At 39.8% G+C, this 25,979-nt stretch overlaps 2 protein-coding genes across 6 annotated transcripts in view; both read right to left on the bottom strand.

The window, feature by feature from the left end:
* Positions 1-25,979, bottom strand: part of YIPF2 (Yip1 domain family member 2) — a 365,318-nt gene that overhangs the window by 158,873 nt on the left and 180,466 nt on the right. The gene's annotated exons all lie outside the window — the stretch shown is intronic.
* The window catches only part of POSTN (periostin), a 109,183-nt gene that overhangs the window by 39,640 nt on the left and 43,564 nt on the right, over positions 1-25,979 (bottom strand). For 4 of the 5 annotated variants that reach the window (XM_070741848.1, XM_070741849.1, XM_070741850.1 and 1 more), the window contains exons 1-7: positions 23,456-23,632; positions 14,008-14,106; positions 12,581-12,645; positions 10,051-10,208; positions 8,191-8,355; positions 7,065-7,211; positions 4,485-4,626 (exon numbers count right to left, since the gene is read on the bottom strand). In XM_070741848.1, the coding sequence (XP_070597949.1) occupies positions 4,485-4,626; positions 7,065-7,211; positions 8,191-8,355; positions 10,051-10,208; positions 12,581-12,645; positions 14,008-14,106; positions 23,456-23,580 (901 nt within the window). In that variant the 5' untranslated portion in view covers positions 23,581-23,632. Of the gene's footprint in view, positions 1-4,484; positions 4,627-7,064; positions 7,212-8,190; positions 8,356-10,050; positions 10,209-12,580; positions 12,646-14,007; positions 14,107-23,455; positions 23,633-25,979 lie in introns of those variants that run through there. The other variant, XM_070741853.1, reaches the window with a different exon arrangement.

Raw genomic sequence — 25,979 nt, 5'->3', positions numbered from 1 at the left:
TTGCATTCAAATCCAGAGAGTCTCTAGATCTTGACACGTATTTTGAATTAGTGTTGTTTTTAGACTTTCTTTAATATAAATGGCTACTCCACCTCCCCTTCTCTCTATTCTATCCTTCCTATACAGTGTATATCCTAGTATGGATATTTCCCATTCATTAGAATCCTTAAACCATGTCTCAGTTATGGCAACCGGGTCCAAATTATCTCTAGATATTATGGCCATTAATTCACAGAGCTTGTTGCTCAAGCTTCGAGCATTTGTGCACATTACCCGAAGAACATTATTTTCGTTATTAGTTTGCCCCTTATCATCAACAACTACATCTATATTATTTGCAGCTCCCTTTTCATAAGCTTCCAAAAACTGCTTTATCCTCATTGGTCGGGGACAGAAATCACCCACATCAGTTACATCTCTGTCCCCTTTACCTAGTTTAAATGCCTGTCCAAAAAAGTTCTGAATTCCTCACCGAGCACCTGGGTACCTCTGTATGATGGATGCAAACCATCCCTCTTAAACAACTCCCTATTAGACCACCTACTGACATCATGACTTACATAGCCAAAACCTTCAGCTTTACACCACTGCCTTAACCACACATTAAACTCTCTGATACACGTTGTTTTATCCTCTTGGCCACAAACCGGTAACACCTCTGAGAAAGTCACTGAATCAGTTATTTTACCCAGCTCCACACTTAGACATTGAAAATCGCTTTTTACTACATTAACATTTCTCTGGGACAAATCATTTGTGCCAAGATGCACCACCACATCAACGTTATTACCTTTATTCACAGTCTTAACAATGTTTGTAATCCGCCTCCTGTCCCTGCTGGCAGTGGCCCCTGGGAGACACCTCAGCACCTTAACCACATCCTTGCTCTGTCCCAAATCAACACCTCTAACGGTCGAATCACCCACAAGAAAATGTGTCCTCTTTTTATTTCTACTAACTGTACTTGATGGTTTGGTGACATTTACGACAACTTCCCCTTTGAACATCCCCTCATTCTCTGCCTGAGGGACCTTGCTAATATCTCCAACATCCTTACTATTTAAATCCGCAAGAACACTATAGGAATTCGATACAGAGAGACCAAAATTGCTATGTTTTTGCTCAACTGCACGCAATCTTCCTGAACCGACAGTTGTCCACACAGCCCTCCTCCTCGGGGGGCGCTGTGGAAGTGGAGGCTGGACACATGGCTGCATTACAGCACGTGGCTGGGACAATCTTTCCACTTCTGACTGCAAGCTACAAACTAAGGACTGCAATCTAGAGATCTCGCCATCTAACCTAGATGTCCTTATGCAAAGAGGGCAGTACCCCAAGTTCCACAAGGTACTACGGAAGATAACAGCCAAACAAATGTTACACTGCACCAAGCCAGTCATCTTAACAATGTAGGTCAACTTATTTTCCAAACCACCTGAAGGCAAAGCAAGAAACAATGGATGGAAGCAACCTGGAATTAAGTAGAAACTTCCTAACAGTGAGGATAACTAACCAGTGGAACAGCTTGCTTTCAGAAATTGTAGATGCTTCATCACTGGAAATTTTAAAGAAAATACTGGACAGCCACCTATCTGAAATGGACAATGATGACACACCTTTTTTTCTTCGGGTGCCGAAATAGCATGTGTGCATGCTATTGTGCATGCACAAGTGCCCACACCCATAATTCAATGCCTGGGGAGGGCAAAAACAGCTTCCCCTGCCCCTTGGAGGCTCTCTGGAGGCCGGAAACAGCCTGTTTCCCAACTTCTGGTGGGCCCAGTAGGCTTTTGTTTCACCTTTCCCAGGCTCCAAAATGTTTTCCTGGAGTTGGAGGAGGGTAAAAACGGCCTCCCACATGTGCCCAGAGGCTCTCTGGAAGCCAAAAACACCCTGTACGAGCCAAAAATCAGCTGGTCGGCAAACATATGTATGTTAAAGCTAAACTAGGGCAACAGCCTAGTGCCAGCAGATATGACTCTGCATGACACCTGTGGCACCCGTGTCATAGACTCACTATCACTGGTATAGGGTTTCCTGTTTGAGCATGATCTTGGACTAGAAGACCTCCAAGGTCCCTTGCAGCTCTATTCTGATTTGTCATGGCTTACTGGCTATGCCCTCCTGCTTGCAACCAGACAACAGAAACAGGGAGAGGGGATGGAAAGTATTGGAATACATGGAAACCTTGGGAGGGACTTGAGGAATGCAAGTGAGCTGATATAGCCTGGGACCATCCCAACAATCCCAGGGTCAAATGCTGGGAAAGCTTCAAGGCACTCAGATTGTTTCCAAAACAAAATAAAGGCAATTGATTGGTGGACAATGAACAGTGGGGAGGTCTAGAGGAAAAATGGGGTTTTACCTATGCTCGTTTTCATGTAAAAACTTTAGAGCTGGTTTTGCTACTGTCCCTACGGGGAATTATCAGTAAAGTCATATTGGTAAAATAATGTCCCAGTAGTTTCTTTTGCTGCATTTACCAATGGGATGGTTCACAGTAATATTATAGATATGGAATGAACCTATCTATATGAAACTTTACTGTACTAATGAAGCGAGTGCTAAAACAAAACACCTCAAATACCCAAGCCATGATGCAATATACTGTAGAATATTGAAAGAACTGGTGAAAGAGATGGCAGGACATCTGTCAATTGCCTGGGAGGAATCCTGGGGAAATGGGAAAGTATCAGAAGATTAGAGAAGAGCAAAAGTGCTCTTCCTTCAAGAAAGAAAAAAGTAATTATTATTAACCAATTATTAACCAATTACACATTGGAAACCTGGACAAGGAGCAACAAAAAAATTTCAATTGAAAAAGGAAATATATAGGACACACATACCAGATGGAGGATTCATGTTTTGGAAGCAATTCATTAGATTGACAAATTGAACATAAGCAAATGTTGGAGCTAATGTACTGTACTATGGAAATGCATTAGAAAAATCATTGCATCATAGCTGTGTGAAGTTGTTATTCCTCTCTATTCTGCACTGATGAGATTCTACTGGAGTACTATATACAATTCTGTTCAAAACATTTCCAGAATGATTTTTACCAGGTTGTCAAGTTCAAAAGAGAATAAAAATGAATAAATAAATGACTAGAGGTCAGGCTCAAGGAACTTGAATGTAGAAGGTAGACATTCTCTCCCTAGGAGAATGACCCTTGGTTGTTACTATAGGTATTAGAGGAAAAGTACTTTTATTAGAGGTACGGCGTGTAGCACGAGCAAGGCAAGCTTTGAAGAAAAACTTCACGAAAATCACATATTAAAGCAATCCCCAATGTCTAAAACTCTCCCCCCCCCCCCTGAGAGTAGTCCAATCAAGTTTTGTTATGATGTTTTGGCAAACTAGTACCTCAGACACCACTGTAAATTCCTCTCAGATGGCTGGCGTCCTTGGAGGTAGGAAGATGACAGTAGAAATTTAGATTTAGGGATACAAGATAGCTATTTAGGTATTTAGGGATACAAGATAGCTACAGTGAACATGATCAGGAATTATTTTTTCTTGCCACAAAAAAATCAGTTCTCAAAATAATAGAAGCTGCCAACACTTCATTTATAAAAGAATAACACAGCGGGAAGGGACCTTCGAGGTCTTCTAGTCTAGTGATGGCGAACCTATGGCACGGGTGACACAGATGCCACGCAGAGCCATATCTGCTGGCACGCGAGCCGTTGCCCTAGCTCAGCTCCAACGTGTGTACCAGCCAGCTGATTTTTGGCTCACACAAAGGCTGTTGGAGGGCATTTTTGGCTTCCAGAGAGCCTCTGGAGGAACGGGGGAGGGTAAAAACACCAGGGAAGCCTTTGGGTAGGGCGAAACATGAGCCTAATGAGCCCACCAGAAGTTAGGAAACAGGCAATTTCCAGCCCCCAGAGGGCCTCCGGGTGGTGGGGAAAAGTGTTTTCACCCTCCCCAGGCTTTGAATTATGGGTGCGGGCACTCGTGCATACGAGATAGCACGCATGCACACTCATTTGGCACCCAAAGGAAAAAAGGTTCACCATCACTGTTCTAGTCCAACCCCCTGCTCAAAAAGGAAAAGCTATATCATTTCAGACAAATGGCTATCCAGTCTCTTCTTAAAAGCCTCCATTTGCATTTAAAATAAAAGGAAAAATGTCTTGTGGCCTTGCTCTATTTGGAGGTGCTTTACATGAAACAGGTAAACCACATCTCTAGGATGGTTTCATTAGTTTTCCTGCATATTAGAAGGGTAGGATTAGATAATCCTTGTGATCACTTCCAATTCCAGAATTTTATGAACCGATTCCAGTATAACATGCATTCAAAATTGAACAACTTAATAAGGAGCTTTTGATATTCTGATTTATGGCAAATCTTTTGGTATTAGTCATGGTTATTAATATAATATGCACGGTGTGATAAGTATAACATATGTTTAGCATTGTATCCTTACTTTTAGTAATTTAATTATCAAGTAATTTTGAATAAAGTTAGTGTAATACCTTTAGAAGCCACCTTGTCTCTCATTATCCTTTCCAAGATTCCACGTGGAAGTTTTTCAAAAGCTTCATTAGTAGGTGCAAAAAGTGTATAATGCCCAGGCTTCCCTAAAGTTTCCATTACATCTGATGTAAGGGCAGCTGCCTATGAAAAATAGTGAATAAAGAATCTTTTAAACTATTATGCAAAAATTAATAGTATAGTTTTATTTTAAAAATTCTGTATTGCCAATTGTCATTGACATCATACCATAATTACATGATAATTAATTGTGCAGAAAAATGTTCTTAGCATAAAATATAATGCATAAATATTGTAATATGAAATATTTATATACATGCAAATTGTATGTTACTTAAAGTAATTCCTATTGAATTGTGACAGATTTCCCTTTTTGTAGACCTGAAGGAATTAGCAGAAGTGAAATTGGAACTACTAAATCATATCTTTCTCAGATCTTGGAAAGTTGGAAAACTACCAAAAGACTGGAAAATAGCTGATGTGGTTCCCATCTCAAGAAAGGGGAAAAACAGATCTAGGAAACTATGGAACAATCAGCCTGACAGCAATACTTGGGAAGATCCTAGAAAAGCCAATTAAGCAACAAATCTGCAAACAACTACAAGTAGACAAAGTTATAACCAGTAGTCAACATGGGTTTGTCAAAACAGAACTTGTCAGACAACCCTTATTTCATTCTTTGACAAAGGGACTAAATGCAGTGGACATAGTATTTTTGGACTTCATTAAGGCATTTGACAAAGATCATAACTTATTTCTTTCTAAGCTAGAAAAAAATGTGGAATTGACTGTATCACCACTAAACGGATTTGTAGCTAGCTGACAAATTGCATTCAACATGTAATCCTAAAGGGAACTATATCTACATGGAGGGAAGTAAACGATGGACTTCCCCAAGGTTCTGTATTAGGTCCAGTACTCTTGAACATCTTCATAAATTATTTAGGTGTGGAATAGAACTCATCAAATTTGCAGATGACACTAAGCTGGAAGAAATAGCCAATACCCCAGAAAATAGAGTCAAGATCCAAATGGATATCAACAGCCTTGAACACTAGGCCCCATCTAACAAAATGAAATTTAACATAGAGAAAAGCAAGATCTTACCCTTAGGCAAGAAAAACCAGAAGTACTGGTACAGACTAGATGAAACCTGGCACAACAGTAGTAACTGTGAGAGAGACCTTGGAATCCTAATGGCCAACCATCTAAACATGAGCCAACATTGTGCAGCAGCAACCCAAAAAACTTATACAATACTAGATTGCATTAACAGAAGGATAGAATCAAGATCACACAAAGTAATAGTACCACTTTATAAGAGGTGGGGGGCAGAGAAAAAATGATCAAAAATAGCAGACTTGCTATCAGGTGTCAAGAATTAGGGCCATTTGTTAAGCTGCAGCTTAGATATAGGAATATTGTCAACTAAAGTTCAGTACTAAATTAGCACCGGATAAGGATCACCAGAATTTAAGAGGGGCTGGTCTTAGATCATTTGTGTGAATGTAAAAATATTAGCTGATGATTTGCTTAACTCCACCCTCAGTTCTGTCTGCTTTTCTACACTTGAAAATTTAATCAATATTCTAACACTGATCAATATACAGCCCATTAATTTCATTCCTTCTCTCCAATGCAACTTTCTCTATTATATAAAAAAGTTCATTAGAAAGAATTCCAAGAACAATATAAATAGAGGTAAAATTTACAGATTCCTTTATTTTATGACAAAAGATCATAGCCAAATATAAATTAGATGGTTTATCCCAAATATTGCAGCTCTCTTCACAATTGCAAAGATAGGTACCCCCTTCTCAATCATTTTAAGGAAAGAGCAGACAATTAAAAATATTTCCAGTTTGTCTGGAGAACAGGATGCACTTTCAGTAAAACGCAAAGAAGATTGGGCTAAGCTCCATTCATTAGACAGTTGCATAAATTGCCAAATAATTCATTGCCTCAGCTCTGTTTAATGGGCTTTTTGCCTACTGGTAGTAGATTGAGTATGACCATACAATGATTCTAGAAAGGTATACAAATATGGGATCACATTTGCATTTCAGATTATCAAAACATAGTGTCTGTAGCTCAAGAGGAGTGAGGTTCAGATTTGTCCGTGAGCAGATTTTATTTTATTTATAATGTCCCTTGACACTAGTAATTCTGGAAAATCAATAGTTTTCTACATAATCTTTTCTACCACTGGCTGGCCTAATAATAGATCTGAGTGGGTGGATTAATTATCAATCAAACCACTTTTATTTTTAAAATAAAAAAGTATCCTGATTGCTTATTTGTACCATATGACAATCATTAAGTGTTGTGCCTCATGATTCTTGACAAATGTATATTTTTTTTAATGTATACTGAGAGCATATGCACCAAGACAAATTTCTTTGAGTGTCCAGTCATACTTGGCCAATAAAGAATTCTATTCTATTTTACTATACTATCCTCTTCCATTACATACAATTTAGCTTGATTTTTAGTTATATATAGGGACACCAACTATTTTAAAAGACAAGATTCAAAGAAAATAAGAGTAAATAAAAACTTACTCTGAGAGATGAGAGATCATCTTCAGATTCAATGAAGTCTTGAATGGTATTACCAACTGGAGTTAGCACACGATCAATTACATGAACAACACCATTTGTAGCAATTTGATTGCCATGGGTGATTCTGGCACAATTAACAGTCACAACCTAAATTGGAAGAACAGCATGAATTAATGTTTGTTATAAATCCCAACTTTTACTAAACAAGCTTTACCTAATCTTTTCTTTCAATTAATTTTATAACTTGCTTATGAAAATTGTGCTGTTTGTTTTAAAAGTTCAGAGAACAATATAGCTGGAATATATTTTGCAACATAGCCCATTAGGTTACATTTTGTATGACTGAAAAAGTGATAGCTATCATAACTACTGAATTGTTGTCTGAGTACTAATCCAAGGATTCTAATATGGTGTGTAATCTAATTAGGCTCAATGAAAGTTTATCAGTATTTAAAGTGTATCAACACCGTGTCCATGGGGACAACTAATAAATATCTATAGAGGTGCCCTCAAATGAAGTTCTTTGGACACCATTTTTATATATTTTAAGTACACTGGAGTTTTAAAATATTATTTTTGACTTACGAAGACTTACGAAGAGAGATTGAGAGAACTGGGCATGGACAGCCTAGAAAAAACAAGGTCTAGAGGGGACAGATACTTGAGGGGTTGCCACGGTGAGGAGGGGGTCGGACGAGGAACAATGGTTGGAAGCTGACCAAGGAGAGATTCAACCTGGAAATAAGGAAGAACTTCCTGACGGTCAGAGCGATCAACCAATGGAACTGCCTGCCAGGGGAGGTGGTGAACTCCCCAACTCTGGACACCTTCAAGAGGAGATTGGACTTCCATTTGGCTGGGGTGCTGTAGGGTTTCCTGCTCAGGCAGGGGGTTGGACTCGATGACCTAACGGTCCCTTTCAACTCTATTAATAAATAAATTATTTTGTATGTTGTTTTCTATTTTTTGAAAATAATCTTAACATCTTATATGAACAAATTAATCACTTGAATTTCAAGGGAAAATTAAACTGGAATACTGAATCTCAGATCTCTTTCCAAAATGTATGATGTAAGCGGAACTAGCCACATCCAAATGTCTGTTTATCTTATACAAATAAGCTTACCCCATTGGGATAATGATTTATATGTAGTTTTTGATTGTTGTACAGAGACATCAAAGTCATGTCATTCCGAAGGTCCTTTGTCAACATCCGTTTGTTTACCATATGATTGTGGAGAGCATTATATAGTTCGATGTTTACATTTTCAATCAGACCATTGTAGATTTCCTGGAGGCAGGGGAATTGAATTCAAGTAGATATTCCATTAATATTATTTCAGTTAGCTAGAGGTATTTTTGACTGCTTTTAGAATCTTCTGGCTTACCAGCCTAGCAATGATTTCATTGATATAGCCACTATTTGGCAACAATAACAAGTGGCTAAACATTTCCTTCTTCAAGGATAGCTTTAACTTACTGCTCTAGCCTACAGCCCTGATAGACACCTCACAATTAAGTACAAAGCAGGCAACCAAACAGATCAGCCATATGCTACTACTGCTAGCTACTGACTTTATTTCAGTTTCTATTTCTTCTACTAAGCATGCTCTTCCTAGAGCTTATTTTCTTGGTAATCTTTATAATTTTTTTATATCCCTTTTTTCCATCTAGCTTTTCTCCTACCTTTTCTATTCATCATTAGCAAAGATTTTCTTAGATCAAGGGTGTCAAACTGGATTTCTTCAAGGGCTGACTCAATATTGTAGTTCTCCTCCATGGGCTGGCTGGAGAAATGGGACGGATGCCTCCTCCACTTTGCTGGCCAAAATGGGGCATGGGGGGAGGGTGCAACCCATTTTGGCTGGCAGAGTGTTGCAGGAGACTGTCCAGGCTGAAAATGGGACACGGGGGCACATGCACCTCCATGCCCCATTTTGGCTTCCAGAGGCACGGTGGATCAGTCGTTTGCTATTTCTAGGCTGGCACCAGGGCCAGATTTAAGTACTCCATGGGCTGGATATAGCCTGTAAGCCTTGAGTTTGACACTCCTGTCTTAAATCAACCTGTCATAATAATTGTCAACTCAACACTGTTGAGTCATTGTTATTCCACTGTCAGAAACTGTGCAATCTCTTAAGCTTTGGCCTCTTCAATTTAGTCTACACCTAGCTTCTTATATTCATTTAATGCATCAAAGATAGATAATTTGAAAAGTCTAAAACCAGGCAAAAAACCTTTCCTGGGCATTCTCTCCCTTTCAATATTAATTCCATTTTCTAAGATTTAACAATAACCTGAGGGAGGATCATGGACTCTCCCTGTATTATCTTAGGGCTTTTCACTTTTGGTAGAAACATAGAAGTCAGGAATTGGAGAACATAATCATATTTTTACTTGCTGCATGCTACATTGGGAAAGACATGATCGATTGTCACAATAATACATTTTATTACAATAAAATAGACTATAAAACAGATTTTCTGTAGCCTACTCCTGTGAATTTGAAAATTTGCCTTTCTGAAACCAGAAGTTGCATTCTAGTAGCTACTATGTAAATCCAACTTTAAGTTACTGTTCTAGCCATCTTACCTCATGCCTGTAATGCTAAACATTGGTTAGAGTTATGTGTGTGTCTGCAAGTGAATATATGTGTGTGTCTGCAAATGAATATATGTGTGTGTCTGCAAGTGAATATATGTGTGTGTCTGCAAGTGAATATATGTGTGTGTCTGCAAGTGAATATATGTGTGTGTCTGCAAGTGAATATATGTGTGAGTCTGCAAGTGAATATATGTGTGTGTCTGCAAGTGAATATATGTGTGTGTGTCTGCAAGTGAATATATGTGTATAACATTAACCAGAATCAATAATTCCAATAATATATAAAAAAGCTGAGTGTTAGTATTTCTTCATTCATAATTTATTCATCTATAAATTTCTTAACATTAAACATTTGTTTAAAAATCAAAATTGATATAATTACACGATCTAAAAGATTCCAAGCGTCATTGCTTGGCGCAAAGAATGTGTAAGAGCCAGGTCCTTCAATTTCTTCCTTCAGTTTTGACATCTCAGAATAACGTTGAGTGGAGGTAGCTCCTATAATACCCAAAGTACCATATATATGGTCTATTGGAGCCACTGAAAAAGAAAAATAACTTATAGTTATCAAATCCTTTTCTAAATTAGTTGTTCTGTTTGTAATGAATGTTTGTTTGTTTGTTTGTTTGTTTGTTTGTTTGTTTATTCATTTATTTATTTATTTATTTATTTATTATTTATTTATTTATTTATATGCCGCCCCTCTCCGAAGACTCGGGGCAGCTAACAACAATAAAGAAAACAATGTAACAAATCTAATATTAAAAAGTAATCTAAAAACTTTAAGAGACCAATCATACAAACAAGCATACCATGTATAAATTCTATAAGCCTAGGTTGAAGGGAAAAAATTTCAATTCCCCCATGCCTGACGACAGAGGTGGGTTTTAAGGAGCTTGCGAAAGGCAAGGATTAATGGAACTTACTAAAATATTGAAGTGCTTCCTGTTTTAATGCCCGGATTTTAATGCAAATAAAGTTTTTTAGGATCTTTTGTATTGATCAATGACTTGAGTAACCTGGGATTTCTTCTGGCCTGTGAAATCCAAAGAAGTAGACAGGGCAATATTTTAGATTATCCTGTGCTATGTGTAAACTTGATCTATGTTTATCCTGGTCCAACTTGCACATGGCAGAGGATCATCAAACTTCCTTTTTATTATGTCTATAAAGCTGCTGAATAATCCATCAGAATAATATCACCAAGTTGGCAGGATTACCCAATTTTAAATCAACATTTCAGACTGTAGAGGAGATGCCATTGTCTTAGCACAGTGACTTGAAACTGACCGGATTTCTGTCAAAAATAGAATTGAACTCTGACAAGGCTCAAGTACAATTTGTACAGCAAAGCTCTCCATCAATAGCAACATTATCTCTGGACAAACAGGAATTACCTTCGAAAAAACAGATTCATGATCTGGGATTCTTCCGAATGGATTCTGCTAGCTCAATGGTTCTCAACTTGGGGGTCGGGAACCCCTTAGGGGTCGAACAACTGTTTCACAGGGGTCACCTAAGACCATGGGAAAAGACAAATTTCCCATGGTGTTACGAACTAAAGTTTCTATTCTGGTGCCTTGGAACATATTTTTACAATCCGACCAATCAGGCGTTTACAGTGGGAGTGTTCCTCTGACCTTCCTGTCAATCAGCTTAAAGCTCTATTGGGAGAATTGGCACTAGACTTATGATTGGAGAGCTCCAAAACATGAGGAACTGTATTAAAGGGGTCGCAGCATTGGAAAGGTTGAGAAGTGAGAACCACTGTGCTAGTTAAAAAGGCTTTGGCCCTGCTTTGGCACCTATTCTGAACCTACTTAACACAAGATGGCCTAGATCTCTGATGGCGAACCTATGGCACAGAGCCCCCTTTGTAGGAGGTACGTGCACCATCACATTTAGCTGCTTTTCTGGTTTCTGGCATGCATATGAATGCTGGCCAGCTGGTCATTGCACATGTTGGAATCCTGGAAACCCAAAGACCAGGTGGCCAATGCGCATATGGTCTTCGCATGTGGTCTCTGGGTTTCCAATGCTCTAGAACATGCAAAGAGTAGATCACCTAGCTAGCCCACATACATACACCATAAACTTGCTTGCCAGGTGGCCAGCGCATGCATTTATACTGGCCAGCTGGTCTTTGATTTTCCAGGTTTCTGGTGCACACAAGCATTCCAGTTTGGGCACTCAGTGCTGAAAAGGTTTGCCATCACTGCCCTAGAATGATCTAATATGTCAAGGCAATTCATGTTGTACTAGGCAGCCTTGTAGGTGCAAAGGTGCCATCTATGGGGGGGGGGAATTGTACCTGGAAACTAATTGGTAGTCAGTTCAAGCTTTTATCAATGATGGAAACTTTTAACCACCGTTTCATGTATTGAAGTAGACCAGAAGTGTCAAATTCCAGTCCTGTGGCCCATGCAGTGCTTAGATCTGGCCCGCAAGACACCCCCCCCCTGGAAACAGTGAAGGACCAGCTTGCAGTGCTTCTGCCAGCGAAAATGCAGTGCATGGCAGAGGGTTGCAGGAAGCCATTGCAGACAAAAATGGAGCTTCGGAGCCTGTTTTCGCTCAGACCACCACAGGCACCCTGATATCTGATATGAGTGACATTGAGCTGGATCTAGGGGGAATCTATTCCTAATATTCTACCATTGGGAAATAAAGGGAGCTAAAACAATGAGACTGTTGTCGCAATACCAATACCCTGGAATAGCGTCTCTGTGAAGTTCAGTCTGGAACCATCACCTGGTTAATTAAAGGATGAAAAATAGAACTGTTCTTAGGGCATCTTTAAATTTTTTCAGTCCTTTATTTCTGTAGATGTTTTAAATTTGTCAAATTAATTATGATGGATACAAAAGTAAATATATTAAAAAATGGGTTATTAAATAGTTCCATGATAATACCTGCAGGACATCCACGTTCTCCTTCCATCTTCATATAGCCAGGGCAGCACTCATATAAAACCGTTCTGGAAAGTACCAATGAAAGATGGAATACTTGCAGATATAAAGATACTCTCTCTCTCTCTCTCTCTCTCTCTCTCTCTCTCTCTCTCTCTCTCTCTCTCTCTCTCCTACAGTTTGGACTTGTTTTTGCTTCTGTACATGTGCAGAAGCTTTTGCTTAGTACTGCATATGTCCACGCCCATGTGCAAACTGTGTGCTCTGTGCACAATGCACACCCGCCCTTGTGGCACATCCCTGAGCGAACTGACAGTAGCAGAATCCAGAACCTACCCCTGAATTATACAGAATATATTAAAAATGTAGAATTTATATAATATATAAAAACAAAATGCACCATTCAAAAAATATATTAAAGCAACAATAAGAACAGGTGCACTAAAAGTTTGCAATCAGAGTAAAAGTTAGGAACAAAAGAGATACACAGAGTAAAAGGCAGTTTAAAAAGAGACACTGGATTTTCACATCATTGGCAACCTTCAGTCTTGAAAGACTATGATATCGTGCTCTGGAATGGTTGCCAAATGAGTGATCATTCAACAAGGACTATCTATATATTTATTTCCATCAAAATAGTACCATAAAAATCAAGCTGGCTCTGTTACACAGACACTGTAGGTAATCCACACAAAATCAATGAATAAAATTATTAGGTACAATGATACGTTGTCTTACGAACTTAATTGGTTCCAGGACGAGGTTCGTAAGATGAAACAATGTTTCCCATAGGAATCAATGGAAAAGCGATTAATGCGTGCAAGCCCAAAATTCACCCCTTTTGCCAGCCGAAGTGCCCGTTTTCATGCTGGTGGGATTCCCCTGAGGCTCCCCTCCATGGGAAACCCCACCTCCGGACTTCTGCGTTTTTGCAATGCTGCAGGGGAATCCCAGCAGGAGAATCCCAGCATCGCAAAAACGGGCACTTCGCTGACAACGGAAGTCCGGAGGTGAGGTTTTCCAGTGAGGGAAGCCTCAGCGAAATTGCAACATCGCAAATGCTTGAAAAGCCTATCTCCAGACTTCCATTGCCAGCGAAGCACCCATTTTTGCGATGCTGGAATTCCCCTGCTGGGATTCCCCTGCAGCATCACAAAAATGTGGAAGTCCGGAGGTAGTGTTTCCCATGGAGGGGAGTCTAAGGGGAATCCCACCAGCGTGAAAACAGGCGCTTAGCTGGCAACGCAAGTCCGGACGCAGGGCATCCCAGTGGCGGGGGCGGGTTTATAAGGTGAAAATAGTTCGGGAGAAGAGGCAAAAAATTCTTAAACCCCAGGTTTGTATCATGAAAAGTTCGTATGATGAGGTGTTCGTAAAACAAGGTATCACTGCATTATTATATTTAAAGTTAATACTCGATCAAGACTTACGCTTTCTTTCCACAGATGGCACCCTGGTACCAGTTCCTGCATGTGCTGAAATATTTCTTATTGGTTCCCATAACTTGTTGGAGAGCACAGACATTTGGCCTGTAAGAAAAAGAAAAAGGCCTCTGTGAAACATCATTTACAATTTGGATGTTTACTTACTTAAAATATTTATGGTTGTGAAAATTACACCTTTAAAAAGCAAAACATATTCCTTGAACAGTTAAGGCGACCAGCAAGCAATGCCAGATTCCTCCAAATATGCATTTCTCATAACTATTTCTATGTACATGTTAAATAGCATAGGTCAGTGATGGCAAACCTATGGCACAGATGCCACTGGTGGCACACAGAGACATATCTGATGGTACACGAGCCATTGCCCTAACTCAGCTCCAATGTGCATGTGTATGCCGGCCAGCTGATTTTGGGCTTGCACAGAAGCTCTGGGAAGGTGTTTTTGGCTTCCAGATAGCCTCTGGGGGATGGGGGTAGGGTGTTTTTCCCAGGGAAGCCTTTGGAACCTGGGGAGGGAGAAACGCGAACCTCCTGGGCCCACCAGAAGTTGGGAAACAGGCCGTTTCTGGCTACCAGAGGGCCTTTGGGGGACAGGGGAAGCTGTTTTCACCCTCCTCAGGCATTGAATTATGGATACGGACATAGTGTGCGCATATGCTCTTTCAGCACTTGATAGTGTGCGCATATGCTCTTTCAGCACTTGAGGGAAAAAAGGTTCACCATCACTGGCATAGGATGCAACCCTGCTGCTTTTTCTAACACTGAACCATTTTGTGTCTCCATATTCTATTCTTATAGTGGCTACCTGATCAGAGTACAATGACTGAATGAGTTGGCTTTGGTGTGATTATATTCCCAGTTCTTTGAGGCAGTTCCAAGGCTTGTCATGATCAACATAGCTGAAGGCTTTTGTGTAAATGAAGAATATATAGAGGTCTTTATGGTATTTCTCTACTTTTTCCATCAACCAATGCATATTGATCACACATTCCTCTCCTTTTCCAAAATCCTACATGTAAATCAGGCAGTTCTCTGTTGGCAGTTGGATTCAAACATAACTGGATTATCTTCAATATAATTTGACTCACATGTGATATCAAGGTTATGGTTTAGTGGTTGGAACAATCTTTAATATCACTTTTCTTTGGTATTGGAATAAATATTAACCTTTTCCATTCTTTTGGCCACTGACCAGACTTCCACATACTTTGGCAAAATGTTGTCACTGCTTTTGTTGGCATTGGTCTTAGCAACTCAGCAAGTTTGTGGTTAGGCAACTGGTTGAGTGCCCACACTACTTCCTCCTCCAAGGCACCTGGCTCCATTTCTGGTAAGTCAGCTTCTCTTCTTATGTCTTGGCCTTATTTTCATTTATGCAAAGTTGTTCTGCATAGTCCCATAATCTTTTTCTGAATGCTTGTTGGTCACACAATTCCTACCAATCATGTTCTCTGATCATCATGAGTTTCTGGTCCACTTTACATAAGTGAAACACTCTCTTTGTATGACCTCTCGCTGTGGTTCCTTCTTCCAGTTACTTACATTGCTCAGCCCACTTTTCTTTGTATTTTCTTGCCTCTCTCTGGAACTTTGCATTTAGTTTTCTCATTTCTTCTCTGTCACCAATGGTGTTTGCTTTCATTCTCTCTTCTGCAGTCCATTTGACCAATTTCATTGGTTTCTTGTATTATAATATAATTTTTGGGCCACTTCACTAACAGTTGTTTGTATTTCTTCCTATAACTCAGTATAGATTAGTATGATGTTGAGCAATTCAAATCTGTTCTTAACTTCAGTTTCACAGGCCAGGGGAATCAAATTTCAGAATGATAGGTGGTCGTTTGAGTTCATGGTGGGACCCACAATCTGCACCAGGGAACATTTTCATAATAATAAAACTTTTCCACTTCTTTTGGCAAAGTACATAGTCAAATTGGTTTTGATGTTCTCCATTTGCTGAAATCCAAATGTATAGTTGCCACTTGGATTGTTCAAATCACATGTTTATTATCCTTAGCTAATGTTCATGACATTATTCATATGTTTTCCTGCCTCATTTGTTTGACAAGGCCAGACTTGCCTGTGATCCCTGTTTCTTCCATTTCTCCCACTTTTGCATTGAAATCTGCAATAATATAGACAATGTCTTTCTTTGGTGTTTGTTTCAAAATTTCCTGAATTTCAGCATAGAATTATATTCTCTACTGCTGAGTCCGCAGTTGAAACATAAGCTTGCAGAATTGTCATGTTGTGAGGTTTTCTGTTGATTTCTATTACCATTTCCTATCACTGACCATTCAAAAACTTTCTGTTCTGCCATTTTTTATGCAGTATAGTATGAAACCCACTCCTCTTCTTCTAATGGTATCATTGTCAGAATAGTTTGCCATATGACCGTCACAGTTGATGAAGCCACAGCCAGTCCAATGAACTTCACTGATGCCTAGTATATCAATGTTGAGCCTATTCATTTTGTTCTTAACAATGTTTAGCTTTCCTAGATTTAAATCATTGATATTCCATGTTCCTAATTTGAATATTTTTGAATGGTGAAAAGTTTCACTAGGAACTGTGTCATTGGTTGGGGGGCCATTAGGATTAACCCATCTGCGTCTTGAATGATCCTGCTACTATAAAAGTTTCTTTGCTTTCCCCCTGTGATTAGATAGTCATTTATGCCAACCTCACTGTGTTTCATCCTTCAACTGCACTTCAGCTGTCATGAGAAATGGGGGGGGGGGTGTTGGTGTTGGGATTTGGGAAGGGGAAGTCTGCTGGAGGAGCCCAAGGAATTTTCGTTTCTCCTGAGAAGGGGTGAACAAGGGGTGGTTGGTGGTGTGCATTCCAAAAGTATGACGTGCCAGTGAAGATGCATCCACCTGACGAGGATGGACAATGGGGATTGGGTGAATTGCCATGGGGGGCATTTGGGGTCACTTTGTAATGGGCAACTATCGCGCCTTTTTCCTCAGACTTTGCTTTTTTTTGTTGCATTCACTTCTGATTTAGTAAAGTTCACTTTTGAAGTTCAAAATGGACTCTGAATTTTACTTTTCCTAAATTCTGAGCAAGGCCAGCCTGACAATTTGTCTGAAATGGTGTAGGAGTTCCTCCCTAAGCAGGAGGTTGGACTAGAAGACCTCCAAAGTCCCTTCCAACTCTGTTATTCTATTCTATTCTATTCTATTATTGGTATCTCCCAGACAGGGGAACTCATTGCTTAGCAGCATATATTTTACATTTTTGAGTTGATCCATAAAAATCATCATTGTACTGCTTTAATGGGGTCATCTTCAGAAAACTGTATACCATTTTACTATTGTACAGTAATAATGCTGGCTCTAGCCAACACTGACTGAGGATGCCCCTATACTGCTGATGAGAATACTTATATCTTTAGACTGATTGAGAAAGATGTCCCCCTTTGAGCTCCATGGGGCCCAAACAATGTACCAGCTGCACTCCCCTCTCCTCAGGCCTGGCCCCAATGAAAGAAGACTTTGAGGCTAGGCATTCCTCAAAGTTCCATTTTATTAGGGATGTCACATTGGCACAGCTGGAAAAACCCAAATCTGAAAGCTTCCAGGTTTTCCCCACCCAAAAGGAAGTCCAAGTCCCTTCCTCTGCACCTACATGTCCATCACATAGTCCAATCAATTCACCATCCCAACTGGAGATGCCTCTCAGCTACATCCCTTCAGGTGCAGGACAGAGTGACCTTGACTCTCAGAGAGAGGAATATTATTATGATTATATATCGCCCCATCCAGGCTTCATGCTATGGGATGTCCAGCGCATGATACCATGATACCATTTTGAGATCGAAGGATGCCAATACATGCATATCTCCCCAGCTCGCTACAATCCCGTCCCACACTTCCACTGTGGGTTAGGAATAGGCAAATCCTTCTAACAATAGCACAAAGATCTTATCATAATATTATCATCACCTGTCCATTTGTTTTGTGTGTGTACCAAATTGTTAAATGATGATATCAATTTACTAGGCTGAATAGAAAAATGAGAGACAAGCAAAGGAATGTAAATCAAGGTAAAGCAAATAGAATCTCTTAAAAAGAAAATTTATCTGAGTAGTTTCACTTTATATAAGAACATACAGAAGAGAAGTCAAAATTCAAGCAAAGTTCAAAGACCCAAGCCATGTGGTATTGTGTTGGACTGGAATTTTCCAAGACTCTTGAGTTGTTTTCCTCTTTAGGATTTCTATCCATCCTTCCTATGCTCTCTCTAAGTTTGTTGAAGTCAGCTCTCTTAAAGTCTAAGACACTTGTTTGGCTTTTGTTCTATTATTTGTGCCTACATTATGTTGAAAGGCAGTATGACATGGTCATTTCCCCCAAAAGTTCTCACAACTGCCACATCTTCAATCATTTTATCCCTTAGTAACAATTAAATCCAACACAGCTGACACTTTGGTTCCCATATCTTTTGGATGACAAAATTGCCTATTAGGTTGAGCTACTTCATAATTTCTCAAGAAAGAAAACATTGTGAAAACATGCTTCCACATTATATTTCATTTTGTTGGATTGTTCAAGGCAGTTAAGACCTTTTTGGATCCTGAGTTTGTCTTCCAGAGTGTTGGATATTCCTGCAAAGCTTAGTGTCATCTGCAAATTTGATGAGTTCCCCCCTTCCCTCATCTAAGCCATTTATGAAGATATTGAAGAGTACTTAGCCACCATGAGTCCTCAGAGAAGGGCAGCATACAAGTCCAATGAATGAATGAATGAATGAATGAATGAATGGATAGATAGATAGATAGATAGATAGATAGATAGATAAATAAATAAATAAATAAATAAATAAGAACCTTGTGGTACCCCAACTGCTTATTTCCCTCCATGAAGATGTAGTACCATTAAGGACTACTCTTTGAGTATGGTTTGTCAGTCAGTTACAAATCCATCTGATGGTGATGCTGTCTATGCCACATTTTTCTATTTTAACAAGAAGTAGGTTGTGGTCTACTTTGTCAAATGTTTTGCTGAAGTCTAAATATACTATATCTACAACATTACACTGGTCTACTAATTTAGTCACTTTATCAAATAATGAAATAAGATTAGTTTGGCATTATCTGTTTTTAATAAACCCTGGTAGTGCTGACTACTAGTTATAACTTTATTTGCTTCTAGTTGTTTGCAGATCTGTTTTTTTTATTATCTTTTCCAGGACCACCACCGCCACTCCATGCAGGACCCAGCCCCATGGCTGCCGGCTGGCTGCATCGGCAGAGGCACCCCGCTTAGTCCCAGATTTCTTCCTTCTGGTGGCCCAGGACCAGGACTAACCAAAGTGCCTCTGCCAATGCTGCCAGCCAGCAGCCAGGAAGCTGGGTCCTGCGCAGTAATGGCAGTGGTCCATCCCGCCCAGGAGCCACCAGAAGGAAGAAATCCTGCAGGAAGGAAAGGATTTATTTCTGCTGGCAACTTCTGGCTGGGATGGACCACCGCCACTGCCATGCAGGACCCAGCCCCGTGACTGCTTGCTGGCTGCATCAGCAAAAGCCCCCCGGTTAGTCCCGCCCGGGAGCCACCAGAAAGAAGAAATCCTGCAGGAAGGAGAGCAGCTTGTTGGGGAGATAATGTGCCTCCCACTTCGCCCGCTTGCCAGGAAGGACAGCAGCTCATCGGGGAGACTCTGGCAAGCAGGCAAAGCAGGAGCGACATCATCTCCCTGACAAACTTCTCTCCTTCCTGGGTGGGCCAGTGAGATTTGGCTGCTGCACATGTGCAGAAGCCAAATCTCACTGTCAGGCGCGTGCACGTGCATGCACCACCAGCGGTGAAGAAGCTGTGCACCCAGCTTCATTTCCGCTAGTGCCCAACCCTGGCTGTGAGTGAGTGGAATCTACTGGACAGTGAGCAAATAGCAAAAACAATATTGTGGCCTTTCCACCACAAGTTTCAGCCCTCTTATTTGTGCATGTATGCAAAAGACCAAGTTTGTGTTATAGTGCAATATTGCTTTCATCATTTTTATGAAAGCCTCCAAGCCTTTAAGTACATGATTATTTACTCTTACTCCATATAATAAAAAATTAAATAAGTCAAAAGAAAATGCCTCATGGGACTTTGATAAAGCTACCTTGGGTTACTTGCTTAGAATTATCATTTTTCTGTTGTCCCAGTAATGTTTTTTTTTCATTCTGAGATCATTTTGGTCACATAGTATAATAGTCATCTGTTTGTTGTAATTTCTTTCGCTAAGAGGTTGTTTTACTTATATTTTTGTTTTCTCTTACCTAAATGAATAAAGGCTAGAGATCAATAATTACTTTTTCATAGGTATGTAAGTCTAGATCTAGAAAGCAGGCAATGGCAGATATTTCTGAAAATCCTTGCCAAGTAAACTCTAGGGACTTATGCAGGTCCCTAGAGAATCAGGCACAACTGAAGAATCAAGAATCAGGCACAACTCAAGAATCAGGCACAACTGAACAGAAAAAAAAATGCTAAATATTACAGTGCCAGCCATATACTTAGAAAATTGCCTCTTAAGCTTTCATAGATGCAGATAGTTATGGCAGTACCATTCCATTAAATAATAGTAACATCATTCTTAAATGAACAATTATTCACAGCCACATATTCTGCTTTTTTTTGTTTGTTTTCAGATAAAACATATACTGTTGTGGTACAAATACTTCTGTGGTACTGTTCTGAAACCAACAATGTTAGGAATAAGAATACATCATAGTATAGACCAGGCATGTCAAACTGGATTTTTTTTGAGGGGCCAATCAACACTGTAATTCTCCTCCACGGGCCGGGGTGTGTGTGGCAGGCATGGGATGGGACAAATATCTCCTCAGCACCAGGAAGGGGTGGGGGATGCAGGTGCCCTGCATGTCAATTTTGGTCTGGACAGCCTCCAACAGCACTTTCCTGGCCAAAAATGGGCCACACGGAGGCCCCATGAGGCCTATACAAGGCCCATTTTCAGCTGGCAAAGTGCTGCTAGAGACTGTCCAGGCCAAAAACAGGCATCACAGGGGTCTTGTGGTCTATTTTTGGCCAGCAGATTCTGCAGGAGACCGTGGAGGCCAAAAATGGTATGTGGGGGCCACATCCAGCCCTCCACAGCCCCTTTTGGCCAGCAGAGGCACCATAGGCTGGTCATTTCCATGAGAGGGTTTGAAGTGCCCCAGTGGACCACCACTTATGCATGAGCCATCAATATGCTGCAGCTGCCAAAAAGGCCAATGTAGTCCTAGGCACAATGTTCTATAATGCACTAGTATGGCCAGACGTGGAATACTGTGCCCAGTTCTGATCACCACAACACAAAACAGATGCTGTGACCATAGTTCCCTCTAAGCTGAGCAGTGAGCAATCGCTCACTTAAAAATCATCATCAACTCAGAGTTTTCCAAACCTGCCCAGAAGCCGAGAGGGAAATAGTGAGAGGGAAGGGGGGAGAGAGGAAGAGAGAAAGAGAGAGAAACAGATAGAAAAAAGAGAGGAAGGAAAAGAGAAAGAAAAAGAATGGGAGTAAGGAAGAGAGAAAGAAAATCAAAATCTAGTTTGAAACTAGCTCAACTATTTAAGTGGCATTTTGATATTGATAGAGTTGCCCTATTATGAGCTCACTGTTATAGACACACAGTACAGTACAGTATTTTATTTTGATATTCTTTGAGGCAAAACAGGGTGGGGTTTTTATTTGTTTGTTTGTTTGTTTATTTATTATTTCTGTGCCGCCCAGACCCGAAGGGACTGCCGCTCAGACACTATACTTTTCCGCCCACCCCCCAAAAAAATTAGAGGGAACACTGGCTGTGACCATAGAATGGATGCATAAAAGAGCAACAAAGATGATCTGGAAACTAAACTGTACAATGAATACAGGGAAATAGCCATGTCCATTATGTATGCATGTGCTTGCCTCCAGAAGTTGTGGTACTCCATCAGTGAAGGTTTTCAAGAAGAGCCTCAACAGACATTTGTCTGAAATGGTCCCTTCCAACCCTATTTTTCTATGTTCTACATTCTAGCCTATCAAGGAGAAGAATTAGAGGTGACATGATAGCTGTCTTCAGGTATTTGAGAAAATGTTACATAGAAGAAGGGATTGACTTATTATCTGAAGCACCTGAGGACAGGCGACTAAACAATTGGTAAAAGATATTAAAGAGAGATCCATTCTGGAACTAAGGAGAAATTTCCTGAGAGTGAGAACAATTAAACATGGGAACAGATTGCCTCCCAGAGTTGTGGCGCTCCATTTCTAGAGAATTAAAAAAAAAAAGATTGGACAGCCATTTGTCTGGGACAGTATAAGGACTCCAGCCTTGGACTAGAAGACTCCAAGGTCCCTTCCAGTCCTATGATTCTGTGAAATATCTCTGAAGGTGGAAGTCCACTTTGTCCTTATTATATTAACAAGTATTTAATATAAATGGATACAGCCTTTTTTCCATAGAAATCATAGTTTGGTAATATGAACATGTATCAACTCGCCATCTGTTAAACTTGTGATTAATAATATTGGAGTTTATATAAATGTTGCAGAAGACAATCTGGGTCAGGAACTGCGATCAAGGTTTTGTCTAAACCAGACTGGATTCTGCAACATTATCCTGGGACATGTATAAAAGTAAAATAAAAGTAAAAGTATAAAAGAATGGTAAATATTTTACTTCTCATTTTTCCCTTTGGAAATATTTATAGTATATAATTCAGTTGGTTGATTTGATTGCCCATGTTTGAAATAAAATCAGAAAACCAAAATAATTTCGCAACTAAACAAAAACATAATATTTGATTAAAAATGAATTATTTTAATCTGAAAAATTAATTTTCTCTATAAGTTGAATGCATTCTATAATATTACTCCCTTTTAGTAATTTCAAACATTGTAATAAATTAAAATGTTTCTTTTATGAGAATATTGCAGTAAATATTGTATTATGTGTATGTGAATATTGCATTTATTTATTTATTTAAATTATATGCCGCCCAACTCCTGAAGGACTCTTATATATTGTAACTAGAAATACACAACATAAAAACATTATATATGTATTTAATAAATTTTTCAATTAAATGCATTTCATTCTTAATTTCTTGTGTTGAAATTTTGATAAAACTCAATTATTAACTAATACTTTTGCCACATGGCTATATTTTAAGCAAAGCTTAAAAGAAACTCAAAGAAACAATTCATTTGTAAAGCAAAAGTGATAATTTTAATAATATGTGATGACTTTATATTGTCTCATCTATTGATAAATAACACCTAGAAGAGCTATGCATTTTAAAATTTAAGAAAAAAGCATTCTGGAGTCATATTAACAAGCCTCAGCTTATCAATAAGAAAAAATAGTAATCATTTTGTTTAAATTCAACAGAAACAAAACTTGGAAGACTGTACAATGATTTTTATTCATGACAAACATATTGCTTACCCTTGATCACGTGCCCTGATTCGACTGTGGGTCAAAATCTTGTCATAATGAGCAATGGAAGATTCTGCTAGATGAAAAACTGACATAAAACAAATAGTGACTGTAGCAACCCAAAGGAAGTCCATGTTTCTGTCTCTCTGTTTCTTGAACGTCTGAGAAGAGAACTGGCAAAGACTCTAGAGAGCTCCAAGTTTATATCCAAGATGCAAGGCAGAGGGAGGGGAAAATATATCAACCTGAAACTTTGAACAACCCTCTGAGAAAGAGGAGCAACAAGTAATTGTAACAAGTTCTATATGTATCTGAATTACAAAGCAACCTATTCATTTTGACAGCTCCCATAAAATTAATTAGAGTTAGATATAACTAGAATTTATAATGCAGAAAATCTAAAGTTTCTGGATGACCTCACAAGTTCAACTGACTGAATGTTTTTCCACACACAGATATATAAAATTACTGGATAAAGAACATGGGATACCAGGTTTTTTTCCAACATAGTTCTCTATGAAATATGAGTCTTCATTCTGCTTATAGAAAGTAGAAATGCCACATTTACTTTATAGTATAAGCTTTTTAATATTAATATTGTATGTCTTGTTCTCTGGTTGTGAGCCACCCAGAGTCCTTAGGGAGTTGGGTGGTATGCAAATTGAACTAAATAAATAATAAAAATAAATAAATTTTAATTATCCTCATCCAGAAGGATCAAACCAAAGTTAGTGCTAGTCTTCTTGATGTACTAATTGATATACTTTTTCTATATAAAATAACATAGGAAAATAGAATATTTTAAGGAGAAACATGATTCAGTATTTGGGAACCATTGGTTTGAAATAGTTAATTTTAGGAAAATTGCTCAATGTATCAATCCTAATTTGATAAAACATATGTATTTATAAATAATTCCAACAAGAGTAATAAATATTTACCAATGTGTTGTAAACAGTTGTAAACTATTATAATAATATTCACAATGTCAATGAAAATTTAGGAATACTGGTGCTCATTGTTTTCAATAACTGAATCAAGACATTTCTAAGGAACTTGCTTAGGAACTGATTTCACAATTTCATATGAAGGCAAGAGTTGACCAAGCCAAGAGTTTGTCAAAACATCTGTTTCATGGAAATGTAGGGTTCCATAAAAGTCTCCTGAATGGTGGGTGGAGGTCACTTGAATGCAGCCAATTTTTTCATAGACTTTACATTTTTTTCAGTACTTTAAAAGCTTACAATAATCTGTTTCACACAAGTAAACTCGGAATATACAGTATATCTCCTCTATGGTGGAAGAAGCTTTGACTGTGGTGTGCATGTAGAATCAGAATAATAGAAAAATAAGTTGAAAGGGACCTTGGAGACCGTCTATGATAGAGAACCTATGGCACGCGTGCTGGAAGTGGCACATAGAGCCATCTCTCCAGATATACGGAGCTATTGCCTGTTGCTCTTCTGGGTTCCGGTGCACTGGCCAGATGGTCTTCACATGTGCGGACGTGCCATAAATAAAAAAGCAGCCACCCAATGTGCATGTGCATGTCAGGAAGATGATTTTCTGTTTTCTGGCATGTGCATGCACCCTGGCCACCTGGTCTTCCAGTTCCAGGTGCGCATTCATGCATGAAGACCATGTGGCTGGCACGCAGGAACCCAAAAGAACAAGGGGAACAGAGCTGCCAGCCAGGATGGGTGGGCCAGGACTTTCCTCCCTCCCCACCCACCGGCTTTTTGTGCAGCCCCAACCCTCCAGCCTGTGGCACTCATGTGCGTCTGGCCAGCTTGGGTGCACAGGACTGCTCCTACCACTGCAAGGGGCTGGTGGCGGTTCTTGCGCTGCTGCTCCCAGGTGGGATGCTGGAGCAGTCAGGAGGAAAAGGTGGAGGACCGGAGGAGAAAGCAGCATGGAGACACCACTTAGGGGTAAGAGACACACTGGCTGGGAAGCGGCCAGGAAGTGGGGAGGCTGGCCTGGCTTGTTCTTGGTGACAGAGATGGAGAGAAGATCTCCCTCCCGCTGGCCCCCCAACCCTAGCCCCAGGAATGTTGATGCCCCTTACCTCTGAAGACAGGAAGGGGCTCTGGCTTCCCAGCAGAGGGAGGCGGCGTTCCTCTCCCTGTCATCAGTGGGGATGTCCTGCCAGGGGGTGGGCAGGGAGTCCCAAGGACCCCTGAAAGGCCAGACGGAGCCGGTGCCTGCAGACTAGACAGCTGGTCTTCACGTGCACATGCACGCCAGAAACTGAAAGAGCAGGTGGCCAGCATGCATGCGTGCACCAGAAACCAGAAGATCATCTACTTTTCTGGTTTCTGGCAATCGCTCACGTGCACTCCCATTTCAGCTCTCAGTGCCGAAAAGGTTTGCCAACACTGTTCTAGTGCAACCCCTTACTCAAGCCGGAGACCCTATACCATTTCAGACAAATTGAATGTCCAATTTTCTCTTTAAAGTAATAGAACATCCACAAATTCTGAAGGCAAGTCTTTCCACTAATTAATTGTTCTCACTATCGGGAATTTTCTCC

The sequence above is a fragment of the Erythrolamprus reginae genome, chromosome 2 (genome assembly GCF_031021105.1).
Source record: "Erythrolamprus reginae isolate rEryReg1 chromosome 2, rEryReg1.hap1, whole genome shotgun sequence".
Taxonomy (NCBI): domain Eukaryota; kingdom Metazoa; phylum Chordata; class Lepidosauria; order Squamata; family Dipsadidae; genus Erythrolamprus; species Erythrolamprus reginae.
This window is presented reverse-complemented; position numbering and strand designations above follow the sequence as displayed.